Source organism: Nicotiana tomentosiformis, chromosome 2 (genome assembly GCF_000390325.3).
Source record: "Nicotiana tomentosiformis chromosome 2, ASM39032v3, whole genome shotgun sequence".
NCBI lineage: Eukaryota > Viridiplantae > Streptophyta > Magnoliopsida > Solanales > Solanaceae > Nicotiana > Nicotiana tomentosiformis.
Genome location: NC_090813.1, coordinates 65,954,786 through 65,969,846, shown reverse-complemented (window position 1 = coordinate 65,969,846; position 15,061 = coordinate 65,954,786). Strand labels below are relative to the sequence as shown.

Below are 15,061 nucleotides of genomic sequence, written 5' to 3'. Positions count from 1 at the left end.
ATATTACATCTCAGTCTCTCTTGTTCATTATTGATGCATCATATCATTGTTGTTGGGCTGCTCATCATGATTTCTGAAAAGCCCGAGAGACTGAAGAGGTTGATGACTGAGTGAGGCCGAGGGTCTAATTGTGAGGATATTTATGGGATCAGGCTGCATACCGCAACATGTTTTATTGATTTATGCCATGATTGACTTGTTATAGTGCTTGGGCTGAAGGAGCCTCTCCGGAGTCTGTACACACCCCTAGTGAGCGCAGGTACCTACTGAGTGCGAGTGTCGAGTGCTGAGTGATTGAGAGGAATGAGTGACTGGAAGGAAAGAGTGATTGTGAGGTTGGAGTGAATGGGAGGACTGAGTGACCGTTACTCTGAGAGGATGCATTGATTTCATTATTGCTGCACTTCAGCTATCATATATCACAGTTTTGGAAAACTCTGAAAGATATTATTTCTGTTTCAATCAAAATTTGATATGAAATTTTCGTGGAGTTTTAAATGTTGAACTTGAAAGTATGCCTACTTTTTTATGTTGAAAAATACTGTATTTGGACTTAGTTGTGAAGCTCGTCACTACTTTCAGTTCTTTATTTATTATTATTACTTACTGAGTTGGTTGTACTCATACTACACCCTGCACTTCATGTGCAGATCCAGGTGATTTCGGACATAGTGGATGTAGATTCTTTCGCACGGTTGATTTTCTGGAGATTCAGAGGTAGCTGCCGTATTTTGCAGACCTTGTCTCTCGTTCCCTATATCTTGTTTACTGTATTTAGTCTTAGACTATTATAGACCGTGTTTTCCAGGCTTGTAATATATAGATGCTCATGTACTCGGTGACACCAGATTTTGGGAATATGTTTTACCTAGTATTTGTGGGACTTTCTATTAAACTTAATTATGATGTTTCCCGTATTTAAAAGATATTGTGGGTTATTAATGATGCCGGCTTGCCTAGTATTGAGATAGGCGCCATCACGACGGGTGAGATTTCGGGTCGTGACAATCAGTTGTTAGAAGATACGACAAACTATCAATAAGCTCATCAAAACAGAAACTGCCCCATGGAAAAGAAACACAAGGCTCTTCGTCGTCAATGATTTTCATAGAACGATCACTTATATTTCGACCTTCAAATTTACCCAATAGAACGACTTCTAATAGATAAATTTGAGCAAGCTTTACTGCATCTTCATCGCAGACCTCGTTATCAAAAAAGTTATGCAACGATTACAACATTACAACATAAAACTAATAACAGAGTGACAAAATTATCAGAAATAAGACGAACTACTGAACAAAGAAAAAAAAATCGTAGATGTTTAAATGCTAACAGTACGGAAATCAAAATTAAAACAAACGAAACAACAATAACAATGAAAATTCAAATACATTACTGTAAAAACAACACTTATCCAGACTAAAATTCGAAGAAAGTGCTCTCACGAAAGCGAAATCCGTACACTACTCTAAAAAGAAAGCGAAATGTGATTAAAAACGTAAAGTAACTCAACAGGACGTTAAAAAGGACAAGGGCAAAAATATCATTTACTAATATATTTTAAGTTAAAATGGTTAGAAATCGATTACATTAGCAAGATGGCTATTTTTGGATAGCCAGCGTAAAAATGGTTACGCCATGCCATTTTGACGTGCATAAGCCGAATCAAATTTTTTGTTTGCCTTGTCAGTGACTCAGTTTCAGAGTTCAAACCCAAATGAATTTCTAGTTTTCGACAGCCGCCTATGAGTTACAGTGTATTTATAGAGTGCTTTAAGATGAATATTAACGTAAAAATCTGCTTATATGTTAAATAACATTATAAAAATTATACAAAATAAGATTGCGATAATATTATAGAGAGATTTTCTACTTCTAACATATTTATAATTGACATACTCAATTAGATAAGCACTATTTTGTTTTGTTCTATATGGCACCATTACTATTTAAGCCTTTATGGTATCTAGTTACTCTGGAGTACATTTTATTAAAATTTGATTTTCAAATTGAGACCCAAAATCAATAAAACTTGAAGTACTATCCCGTACTCCAGACTTTTTCTTTTTGCAATAAATGAAATGTAAAATAACACTCAATTTCAAAGAAACTCTGTCGATTTTGTTATGCAAGTAACCAGGTATTGTGTTAAAAGTATGCAAAATTCTACAAAAAAGAAAAAACAATATTGTCAGTTATGGAGATATAATACGTTGATAATAAAAAACCCCAAACCAAAAAAACCCTAAACCCCAAAACAAATCGCTCTCTTCTCTCTTCTCTCTTCTCTCTCCTATCTCTAGCGATGGCGACCTAGCAGCAACCATGGTTGCCATCGTCTCTCCCCAGCTTCAAGCTGTGGGAGAGCCTAATATAAACCCTAGCGAGCAAAACATAAACAACAATGATCAACAATCCTATACCAAACGCCTAACTACACACCTATCTGCCCAAACGACTGCTAAATTGTCGCTAAAACCAATTCATATAATCCATGGAGAACCTACAATACCCTTTACAAGGGAAGAAAGACAAGCTTTTGTTGTGGAGGAAGGACTGCACCAAGCAGTGGTTGTCAAATTGTCGCCGCGATCTCCAGATTTGCTAGACTTGCGAAGTTTGCTGCCGAAAGTTCTGGGAATTAAAGGTCACTGTTTGGTAGGTCAACTTGCCCCTAAACAATTGTTAATTAGATTGAATCAATATGAAGATTTTGTTGCTGCTCTAGCTCGAGCAATGAACTATTTTTCGCACAATGGAGCAGAACATCAATATCGTGTTTTTTCCTGGACAATTGGTTTCAATCCAAAGGAAGAAACAACAATGGCTGTGGTATGGATTTCATTGCCAAACTTATCTCCAGAATTGTTTGCTAGAAAGTCTTTACTATCGATTGCCTCGCCAGTTGGAAAGCCTATCGCTATTGACAAAGCAACACAGGTGAAATTTAGACCTAGCACTGCAAGAGTTAGAGTAATCGTTGATCTAGTTGCTAAGCTGCCGCAACATATTCGATTACAGCATGTTGACAATGAATCTGGTAAAATACTTGAGGTTTTTCAAGAAGTTGTTTATGATAATCTTCCAGGTTACTGTACTGTTTGTAAACACCAAGGACATGTCGAATCGGCATGTCGCTTACTTATAAAGAAGAATATACTGGTAGCAGTAGCTGAAGAGGAGAATTATGATCAAACTAGTATTGAACAATTAAAAGGTGATGCAAGGGATTACTTGAATGCTAAATTGTTACAAAAACAACAATCTGAAGACGTTCGAGCACTAGGTAGGGATTTGCAGATTTTATCTACGAGAGCAGTGACTACTCAGGACAATGCCTCTCGTTTGAATCCTATTTCATCAGCTGTGGTAACTGGGCATGCTGGAATACCTGAAACTGGTGTTATCAGTGGGCAGCAGAAGAAATTGCAAGTACTCGCTGGTACAAATCACCAAATTGATACTGTGAAACAGCGTGGAACAGGTGAATTGGTTGTAGCAGTTACTGGGAAAAAGATTGAGCAGAATTCTAATTTGGATGAGATACCAGTTGATCGAGCTTTGGCTAGGATGGCGCAAGGATTACAAGTCGAAAGAATTGGGCATGAATTTCAATCTATTGAACAGCTTCAGATGTTGAAGTTACAGGCCGATGTACATCAAGAAAAGGCTACTCTAAATGAAGGTTTTGAAGTTGTTCCAGCTGTTGCTGATTTTTAACACACTAGACAACGTTCAAATTTGATATGTGTTGTCACATCTAATGTAACTGTGGAGCGTGCTACTAATTCAATATTACCTAGGTTGTACGAGGTTGTGGGTGATCGATGCTCATCTGGAGTTCTTAAAGATTCAGTTATTGAATCTGGGCAGCTTCAGGAGCTGATGGACAGCAGTGCAATAATTGGAGCTGATCAAAAGCACAATGATAAGAATCACGCACACATTGGTTCACCTGGAAAAATAGTAAATGCTGTTAATTTTCAGGTTTCTACTGGGCTGCCTAAAACTGTTGTTTCTTTGAGGGCAACATCCAATTTTGATCATGTTGATGTTATGGAACTAGAACATGCAGCATCTAAAGTACCTAAGGCATTGAGTACAGAGGATGTTGGTAAAAAACTGGGGGATACTGCTGCATCTGAATCCCCTGGTGTTGGAGCTATCACTGGGGTTGTTAGACCTACTGCTACATTGTGTGCTGGGGCATTACAATATGCAGCTTCAACAGGGTCAAAGGGGGTAAAAATAGAGGCTAAACAACATCAAGGATCAGCTGGAAAGGAGCAGGCAGCAGCTGATGTTATGAAGCCTACTGATTATTTGCAGAATAGTGAGGCTCGATCTATGGATATTCATTCAAAGGCTAAACATTCTTGGCAGATACATGATACAACAAGGCAATCAACTACAGCTCCAACAAATTCAGATAAAAAGAGTAAGAATTGGGCAGGGGTGAATAGATCACCTACGAAGAAGCAAACAACAGCCCTTTACAGTCAGTTTGTCTCATCGACAGACATTGGGATCTCCAACTCATTCGATGCTTTGTTGTGTGAGGGCGAAAATGCTTTGAATGAACCTGAGTATATGGAGCAACAGCAGGAGGATGTGACAGAACCAGCCATTGGAAATACAAGCAACATAAATACTGAAAAGCAATAAAAAAAATGCAGAGGACCAACATGCTCGAATTCAGTTCGTAACTGTTAATGATCCAAATTGCGAGCAAACTCAACCACTAGATGCTGCAACACCAACAATGCATATTTCAAATTCTGCACTAGCTAACATGGTAAAGGATGCCCAGGCAGAAGAAGAAAAAGTAGGCTTTACAGGTAACCAAAAGCAGCAGAATAATGCAAATGACATAGATGCTCGACTTCATATTGTAAATGTTAATGCCAACACATGTGAGGCAAGTCAAGCACCTACTGCATCAACACCAACATTGCATATTTCAAATCCGGAACCAGCTAAGATGGTTAAGGATGCACAAGCAGCTATGATGATGAACACAACTACCAAGATTAAGGCACCTCTTGTACCACTGAATACTTCAGTCTTTGAGATACCATCCCAATCGTTCGAATTTTTTGATGAACATGCGGCTTATTCTGGACAGCAGCTAATATCAACAGGGAACAACCAACATGCAAACACAACTATTATCTCTCTTTCTCAAGCATCAACAAATGAGGTAACGCATTCTAAACAGCAACAAGGGGCGACGAGTGCACTGCTTGTGAACAGGAACACTTGGGCAGAACTAGCTGAAGAGGAGGACGAAGACTATGCAGATAGTTTTCAGGCAGCTAGTGAAGATGAGGCGACTGAATTTTCAGAAACTCCTCCTTCAAGGGATAAGCCATCAAAGGTGCTAGGTGAGCATGTTTCTAATTCAAATGACATTTTTCCAAAGAAGAGAGGTTTAAGTCTAAACTTAGCTGCATTTGTACCATCGGGACAGCAACCAAAAGCCAATAATTCATCAGTTTCGAAGGAGCTCCAAATTTCTTCAATGCATACTGCAGTACCTACTGCAATTAACAGCTCAATTTCTGCCACATACAATTTGACACCAACAAATATCCTCCATGCACTTGTTTCACATGACATGGACAGTTTGCGCGCACTTGGAAATCAAAAGAACGATCAAGTAACACTTGTATCTGCGTTCAATCCAACAGAAACTTTTGGGGTTGATATGGCCAAGATATGCTTAGAAGAAGGTGAGGAGGAAGAAATACTGGACAGCACATTTGCCAATGTAGCGAGAGAAGGAGATCTTTCACCTAGACACATGAGAAGTGGATCCAACAAAAAAAAAAGAAGGCACACGAAAGGCAACATAGTTGGGATGGCAAAGCAACACAAGAGGTTGTCATTAGGAAACCTCCAATGAGAATTGCAAAGCAAAAGGCGACTGCCTCAACCACCTCCACAAAGTCCAATAGATCAAAAATGAAATGATAAAGTTTGAAGAATACTTGAAGGCAGTGGAAGAAGAAGCGAAGGAGCTACAAATTGAAGAATGCACAAGGTTGGAGAAAGAGGGGCACCACTCAATTTTTTACATTGTTATATTCTATCACGTTTTATGTATCATCAATTGTAATATCATCATAGAGTATGTTATAAATTCTGTGATGATCATAGAGTACCTAGTTATTTCCAGTTCGTTTTTTCTTTATGCTTGCTAGTAGATGAGGTTTATTATGCCTCAATGGGATTTATAAGGTAAGGTCTAGCACAGTATGTGTCTGCTATATTTCTATGCCTTTGGGAAGATCCAAGCGGCTATGAGATTATATGCCCTCGTGAGACTTTTGTCGGCATCTAAAAAATGAAAAAAAAATAAAAAGGAAAGTTTTCTTTTTGGATAAACAGGCTCTTTTAACATTAATAATAAAAATTACTCTTTATAAACATTTTATTAATTTAATGATATCTATATTAAAATATGTTGATTGTATGTGGACATTTTATGTTTTGTATTGGGTAAAGTTGGGCGGATTGGGTTACAACCCATTATTTAGCCTATCTTGACACAACTCATTTTGATCGAAATAAACTTTGAGCTAGGTTGGACAATGACCCATTTATTGTTTCAGCCCACTTTGACCCACCCAAATGTAGCCCAAACAGCCCATTTGTCACCTCTAGTGTTAGAATTATAAACACCGTTTTCTTCCCGCACCAGATAATTGTGCGTCGTTTTGTTTAATCTGATTCCTATTTCTTTGGTCTTCAATGAAGGTGTTGGAACAAATAAGTGATCAGTCTCCAGTCTTCTTTAAGGTATTGCGTTATGTTGCATGTTTGTGTTGCTATATAACTAATGTGCGATCCTATGGAATCAGAAGATTGCTTGCTATGGGACTGTATACGATCAAAATCGAGCTCGTCTGCGACATGGTAGATCAGGCTCGTAACGTGGCAATAAAGGATTGAATATCGACCCCAAGTCCCACCGAGTTAGAACCCGGGAGCATAATGCCTGCCTTCGAAGAATATCGAGACCGTAACCCCGGAATCGGTCCTAGCCTCGAACGAGTTCAAAGAAACATTGTTAGCATAGCCAACAGAAGGCCGAAATATCCGTGACCGGTTGGATATTACGGCGGGAATCACGGCATTTATCGATAAGGGATCGTCAATCACTAAATCAAGAGATTTAATTACCGTTTATATAATTGTACCTAAAGTAGGACTTCTCTACTATATAAAGGGAGCCTGATAATTCATAAGACACGTTGTAACACACACTCAAAAGCAATATATTATTATTTTTCTCTTTAAGCTCTTATTCATATGTATCTTAAGACCGATCGAAGTACATCCAGTTCGAGGGTGACTGGTCTTCCAAGACTAAAATTGTCCAATTCGTGTGATTTGAATTTACTTTGTCGTTATTTATTTCAATTACAACTTAATTTATCACTTTGTATCAAGTTAATCCGCATATCTTAAAACCACTTACAAATTCAATTGTTATCTGATTTTGAGGGTAAACAGTTTGGCGCCCACCGTGGGGCTAAGGATAATGGTGGTTATTTGATACAAATTTTCATAACACATACTACTTTACACTTGTTCTTTGAACTGTCTCTAATTTCAGGTTAAAGCTCAAAATGTCAAACTCTCAGTCAACACCCTTACATGTTGACTATGAATCTGGTCATCATGGTGAAAATAACAACATAGTGCCCAGTGACGAGGTACCGCCCGTTGATCCCATCGGAATTCCGATCGCGGACCCGACTGATACTAACTCGCATGTGGCGATCAACACAAATCTGCCTACCGACCCCAAGAATAACGTTTGTGGTAGAGGCCGATCGACAACCCAAAACACACAAAACATTGGAGGAGACGAGATCAATTTACAGGTGATCTTCTAAATGTTGCAGGCTCAACAGGCGTCAATAGCCCAGTTACAAAACCAAAGCCGCGCGCCGAACAGAATTGAACCCGATCCGTCCCGGGAAGTTGCCCGCAGGGATGAACCGGTCGCAGAGAGCTCGAATAAAAATGAATCGGGGACTAACCCCGGGATCATAAAGATGCTCGAGGAACTGATAAAACGGGTAGAATCAGGGGAGAAGAAAATCGAAGCTAATGACAAAAAGGTGGAGACCTATAATTCCAGGGTCGACCAAATCCCAGGGGCACCGCCGATATTGAAAGGTCTGGACTCCAAGAAGCTCGTTCAAAAACCTTTCCCTCCCTAAGAAGTTCCGCATGCCCGAGATTCCTAAGTACAACGGAACGACTGACCCAAATGAGCATGTGACCTCCTACACATGTGCCATCAAAGGGAACGACTTGGAGGATGATGAGATCGAGTCTGTCTTATTTAAAAAGTTCGGGGAGACCCTGTCAAAGGGAGCTATGATATGGTATCACAACTTACCTCCTAATTCTATTGATTTATTTGCTATGCTTGCAAATTCCTTCATAAAAGCACACGCCAGGGCTATTAAGGTCGAGACCAGGAAGTCAGACCTTTTCAAAGTAAAACAGAAGGATAATTAGATGCTCAGAGAATTTGTGTCCCGGTTTCAAATGGAACGGATGGACCTGCCATCAGTCGCTGATGATTGGGCCGTTCAGGCTTTCACCCAAGGACTCAAGATTCAGAGCTCGTTGGCTTCACAGCAGTTGAAACAAAACTTGGTAGAATATTCGGCTGTCACTTGGGCCGATGTCCATAACCGATATCAATCGAAAATCAGGGTAGAAGATGATCAGCTTGGGGAACCTTCCGGGTCCGTGTATCTAAAGCAACAACATCTGGTCTGGCAGGAAAAGCATAGAATCGGGCCTGACTGCCGCCTGATCGGCCTCCCCCTCTTGGGTGACCCCTAGCTGCCTGACCCCCACCCCTAGCTAGCTGGACGGGTGGCGAAGTAACTGGTGCTGAAGTCGTAGTTTGACTCCTCTACTACACTGGACCTCCCGGGCGATGAGGGCACTGTCTTCATATATGTCCAAATTCCCCGCACTCAAAGTAGCCCCGCGGTACTGGTAGTGGTGCAAACTGAATCGGACCCCGAGAACCAGAATAACTGCTAGAAGCACCCGGTGCAAATGAACCCTGAACTGAAGGGGCACGAGACGACGAACTCTGGGCTGGATGGGCGCCGATAGATGGCTGACCCTGATGAGAACTGTATGAACCATGGCTGGATGATACACCACGGTGAACTGGATGACCCGTCTGAGCGTGTCTGTAAGGACGACTCCTACCGCGGTAAAACTGACCCCCTAAAGGAACACTGCTGAAATCACCTGGTCCACGAGGCCTCTTAGCCTCCCTCTCTCCATGCCTTTGGCTACGGACCATCTCTATCTACCGAGCAATATCAACTACCTCATCAAAAATAGCACCTGATACCCTCTCCCGAGTCATAAGTAACCGCAACTGATATATGAGGCCATCAATGAATCTCCTGATCCTTTCCCTATGAGTGGGAACCAACCAAACTGTGTTACGAGCCAACTCAGAAAATCTCATCTCGTACTGCGTCACAGACATGCCATCCTGACATAACTACTCAAACTGTCTGCGCAGCTCCTCTCTGTGAGACTGTGGCACAAACTTCTCTAAAAAGAGAATGGAGAATTACTGCCATATAAGTGGTACTACACCGATCGACCTGCGCCTCTCATAGGCCTCCCACCATCTAAAGGCAACCCCAGAAAATTGAAAAGTAGTGAACGAGACCCCATTAGTCTCCAGAACACCTGCTGTCTGAAGCATCCAGTGGCACTTATCCAGAAAACCCTGAGCATCCTCTCACTCAGCACTGCTAAATGATGGAGGTCGAAGCCTCCCAAATCTCTCAAGTCTCCTCTGCTCATCATCTACCATAACGGGGACTACCGGGGCCTGAACAGCTGCAACCGGCTGGGTTGGTAGTGCCCCCGGTATCTGAAGTCCCTATACTACCTGCTCTAGAGTACGGGCAACAGGGGTATGAGTACCTCCCCCGGCCTGAGAAGTGGCTGGTGCGACCTGAGCCAAAACCACCTGAGCAAGGCCAGTGCAAACTGTCAATATCTGAGCCAAAGCCTCCTGTTGGCCTGGAATCTCAATGGGCACAATTGGTCCCTGAGCGGGTCCCGCTGGCTCAATTACATTTGGAATCTGCTCCTGAGCTGGAGCAACTAGCGGTGCTACAGGTGCTGCTCCAACTGCTGTACGAGCGATACCTCGACCTCTACCTCGGCCCAGGCCTCTACCACGTCCCGGCCACTCGTGACCCTAACTAGTGGCACTGGTGGCTGACCGTCTGATCCGGTAGTACGTGTTTTCACCATCTCTGAGAGAATAGAATAATCAGAATTTTAGTTTTATAGAATCAACAAGTTCGCACGATAGAATACAAGAAAGTGAAATTTTTTTAAGGGTTCGACAACCTCTCGAAGATAAGTACATACGTCCCCGTATCGATCCGCAAGACTCTACTAAACTTGCTCATGACTCGTGAGACCTATGTAACCTAGGCTCTGATACCAACTTATCACGACCCAAAATATCACTAGTCATGATGGCGCCTATCTCAATACTAGGCAAGTCGACATCATCAATAACCCACAATATCTTTTAAATACAAAAAACATCATTATTAAGTTTAATAGAAAATCCCACAAATACTAGGTAAAACATATTCCCAAAACCCGGTGTCACTAAGTACATGAGCATCTATACATTACAAGCCTGGAAAATACGGTCTATAATAGTCTAAGACAAAATACAGTAAACAAGAGATAGGGAAGGAGAGACAAGGTCTGCGAAACACGACAGCTACCTCTGAATCTCCGAAAAATCAATCGTGCGGAAGAATACACACCCACTATGTCCGGGTTCGCCTGGATTTGCACACGAAGTGCAGGATGTAGTATGAGTACAACCAACTCAGTAAGTAACAATAATAAATAAAGAACTGAAAGTAGTGACGAGCTTCACAGCTAAGTCCAAATATAGTATTTTCCAACATAAAAAGGTAGGCATGCTTTCAAGTTCAACATTTAAAACTCCACAGAAATTTCATATCAAATTTTGATTGAAACAAAAATAATATCTTTCAGAGTTTTCCAAAACAGTGATATATGACAGCTGAAGTGCAACAATAATGAAATCAATGCATCCTCTCAGAGTAACAGTCTCTCAGTCCTCCCATTCACTCCAACCCCACAATCACTCTTTCCTTCCAGTCACTCATTCCTCACAGTCACTCATTTCTCTGAATCATTCAGCACTCGGCACTCGCACTCAGTAGGTACCTGCGCTCACTGGAGGTGTGTACAGACTCCGGAGGGGCTCCTTCAGCCCAAGCGCTATAACAAGCCAATCATGGCATAAATCAATAAAACATGCTGCGATATGCAGCCCTATCCCATAAATATCCTCACAATTAGGCCTTCAGCCTCACTCAGTCATCAACCTTTCCAGTCTCTCTGGCTCTCAGAAATCATGATGATCATCCCAACAACAATGATATGAGGCATCAATAATGAACAAGAGAGACTGAGATGTAATATGCAAGTAAATCCGTGACTGAGTACAAAATAGTAATTAATAGATAATTTAACATGTACACGACCTCTGTGGGTCCCAATAGTGTCAAAACATTGTTTAAACATGAATTATAGTTCAATTTCCATAATACGTGGACAAATGTACGGGTAGCAACAATTTATTCAACACAAATCCATGGAATTTACCAAGTTACAATTCCTATGGTGCACGCCCACACACCCGTCACCTAGCATGTGCCTCACCTCAAAACCAATCACATATCACAGAATCCGGGGTTTCATAGCCTCAGGACCAAATTTAGAACTGTTACTTACCTCAATCCGAGCAATTCTTTATTCCAATAAGCCTTTTCCTCGTGATTCGGCCTCCGAACGCCATGAATCTTAGTCAAAATAATTCGATACAATCAACACGAGGTATAGGAATCAATTCCATATGAAATTTCTAAATTTCACAATACAAAATCCGAAAATAATTCAACTATCAATAGTGGGGCCCACATCTCAGAACCCGATAAAAGTTATAAAATCTGAAAATCCATTCAATTACGAGTCCAACCATACCAAAATTATCGAATTCCGACATCGGATTGACCTTCAAATCTTCATTTTACATTTTTGGAAGATTTTATAAAAATCTGATTTTTCTTCCATAAATTCACGGATTCATGATGTTAATGAATATGGAATCATAAAATATAATTAATACAGGATACGGAACACTTACCCCAATGTTTACCCATGAAAATCGCCCAATATTCGCCTAAACCGAGCTCCCCAACTCTATTTTTGTCAAAAATGAAAAAAACCTCCGTTTATAGGACCTCAGCTGTTTCGGGCGCCACAAGTAGCGTGGGACACTGCCTGTGGCGCTGTTTCCAGTACCTTTAAACATCCCAGGGCCAGGGCTAGCGCCCTGCGCTACCCTGGGCGTTAACGGCGATGGAAAATCATTCCCAACAGGGAAATGGGCATTACTCTCTCATACGATGTCCGAATTCGATGATTCTTTTTGCTATGGCTCTGAAATTTCAATACGGATCTAATGCTTCAATCAAAACTAAATTTGGAGCTCATTTTCTTAATATGATACCACGTATTCTTGAAGAATCGATGTCGAAACTTTCTAGGTTCGATGCCGAAACATAGCAAATCAAGTCCGATTGACCTCAAATTTTGCACACAAGTCCTAAATGACATAACAGACCAATTCCAAATTTCTAGAATCATATTCCGACCCCGATATCAAAAGGTCAACTCCCCGGTCAAACTTCCAAACTTAAATTTCCATATTAGCCATTTCAAGCCTAATTTAACTACTGACTTCCAAGTAATTTTTCGGACATGCTCCTAAGTCCAAAAATTACCATACGGAGCTATTGGAATCATCAAAACTCTATTCCGAGGTCGTTTACCCATAAGTCTACATCTGATCACTATTTTTAACTAAACTTTAAACCTTGGAACTAACTGTTCCAATTCATTCGAAAACCTCACCGGACCCGAACCAATCACCCCGACGGGTCACATAACAACTGTAAAGCATAAATTGAGCAGTAAATGGGGAAACGAGGTTATAATACTCAAAATGACCGGCCGGGTCATTACACTGATTCAGTGAAAAAGAAATCAATGGGTAGGATCCCATCTTGTACGGCGCTTGGATTCCCATTTTTGTTCAATGTATGGATGATGGAAGTGTTTAATGATTTCCGTCAATTTTCAAAATATGATGATTGGGGGCCAATTAGGATGTTATCTTACTCAAGCATTGGATGTCCAAAATATGACAAACTTCATAAAGATTTCTTTACAAATGAAAGTGTAAGATAGTAGTATTTGACTTTTTATCATATTTCTTTGCTCATATATTATTTTTAGTCTAATTGTTTATGTTTTTGTTTATTTAATAGAATTTTAAGGTTTTCAAGGTGAATCCGTCATATCTTCTCCAATATTCATCAAAAGTTAATGTTAGCGACAATGTGAATGTAAGTTGCTGTTTCTCTGATTTTAATTAGTCTTGCTCGTAATTAATTTCTATTGATATTATACTAGATTTTGGTTCTGATAACTTGCATTTCAAAATTTGGTTGTTGTATATTATTCTTGAAATCTATTCTCAGAAGCATTATTTTCCACTTTTTTCTACTGGATGAGTAATATATACTCGATCAGTGTAATATACTCGATCGTTATAATATACTGGATGAGTATAATATACTCTATGACTAAAAGATACTCGATCAGTATAATATACTAGATCGATATAATATACTGGATGAGAGTATAATATACCGTATGAGTATAATATACTAGATTAGTATAATATACTGGATGACCATAATATACTCAATCAGTATAATATATATACTGGATGTGTCACGATCCAATTCTCGCTCCGTAAGACGTCGTGATGGCACCTAGTCTCTACGACTAGGTAAGCCTAACAAAAAGCGAAAATAACTAAAATGGAAGAAAAACTTAACAACTAACTGCAACATATAACTAAATAGCTGGTAACAATGCCGCTCGGCATTTACAATAACCAACACTCTAGTAATACACGGTATTCCCAAAATCCGGAACATCATAAGTCACAAGCTACAAAAGGAAACTAGTATCTCTATACACTAGAGTCTAACAAAAGAAGTATAAAAGGTAAATGACATAGGAGAGAATAGAGGGGGACTTTGAGGTCTGCGGACACGACAAATGTACCTTGAAGTATCTGTACAACAGCAAGCACTCTCACCTAGTAGTGGGGCTGATAAGAAGCATCTGGATATGCACACAAAGCATGTGCAGAATAATAGCATGAGTACACCACAACGGTACCTAGTAAGTGCCAAGCCTAACCTCGGTAGAGTAGTGATGAGGTCAGGTCCGAGCCCTACTGGGATATAACAATAAGACAGATGATATAATTAAAAAAATGAAGTAAAACGGAGAATTTAACAGAAAGAATTCACAGAGAAATAACAACACAGCACAATGCGATAACAATAGGGGCGCTCCCGAGATACCGTATTGTAGTCCCAAAAGTAAATACCCAATAGGGGATCTCCCGAGATACCGTCTCATAGTTTCAAAAGTAAATATGTGAGAAGATCTCCCGAGATACCACCTCGTAGTCTCAAAAGTAAATATGCGAGGAGATCTCCCAAGGTACCGCCTCGTAGTCTCAAAAGTAAATGTGTAGGGGGATCTCCCGAGTTACCGCCTCGTAGTCCCCAAAGTAAATATGCAGGGAGAACTCCTGAGGTACCACCTTGTAGTCTCAAAAGTAAACACACAGTTCAACCGATAAATACAATAGTTAACTGCAAGAATTCTACAGTTAAGACTGATAGAGATCAAGGAAGAACAAGAAATCAACTAGGCATGCTACACAGAGTTCAAATAAGCAGTTAAAGCACGCAGACATGCGATATTAGACTACATAGGATAACTGCACATGCTGGTATAACTCAATTAAGATGAAAACAGGTTGCTACTCAGTAAAAGTCGG

General features: G+C 40.3%; 1 protein-coding gene across 1 annotated transcript; it reads left to right on the top strand.

The window, feature by feature from the left end:
- Positions 1-2,242: 2,242 nt before the first annotated feature.
- On the top strand, positions 2,243-6,188 carry LOC104100326 (uncharacterized). Its single transcript, XM_009607542.3, has 2 exons — positions 2,243-5,387; positions 5,474-6,188. The coding sequence occupies exon 1, from the start codon at positions 2,329-2,331 to the stop codon at positions 3,721-3,723; it is 1,395 nt and encodes a 464-aa protein (XP_009605837.2). The 5' UTR covers positions 2,243-2,328; the 3' UTR covers positions 3,724-5,387; positions 5,474-6,188.
- The last annotated feature ends 8,873 nt before the right edge of the window (positions 6,189-15,061 follow it).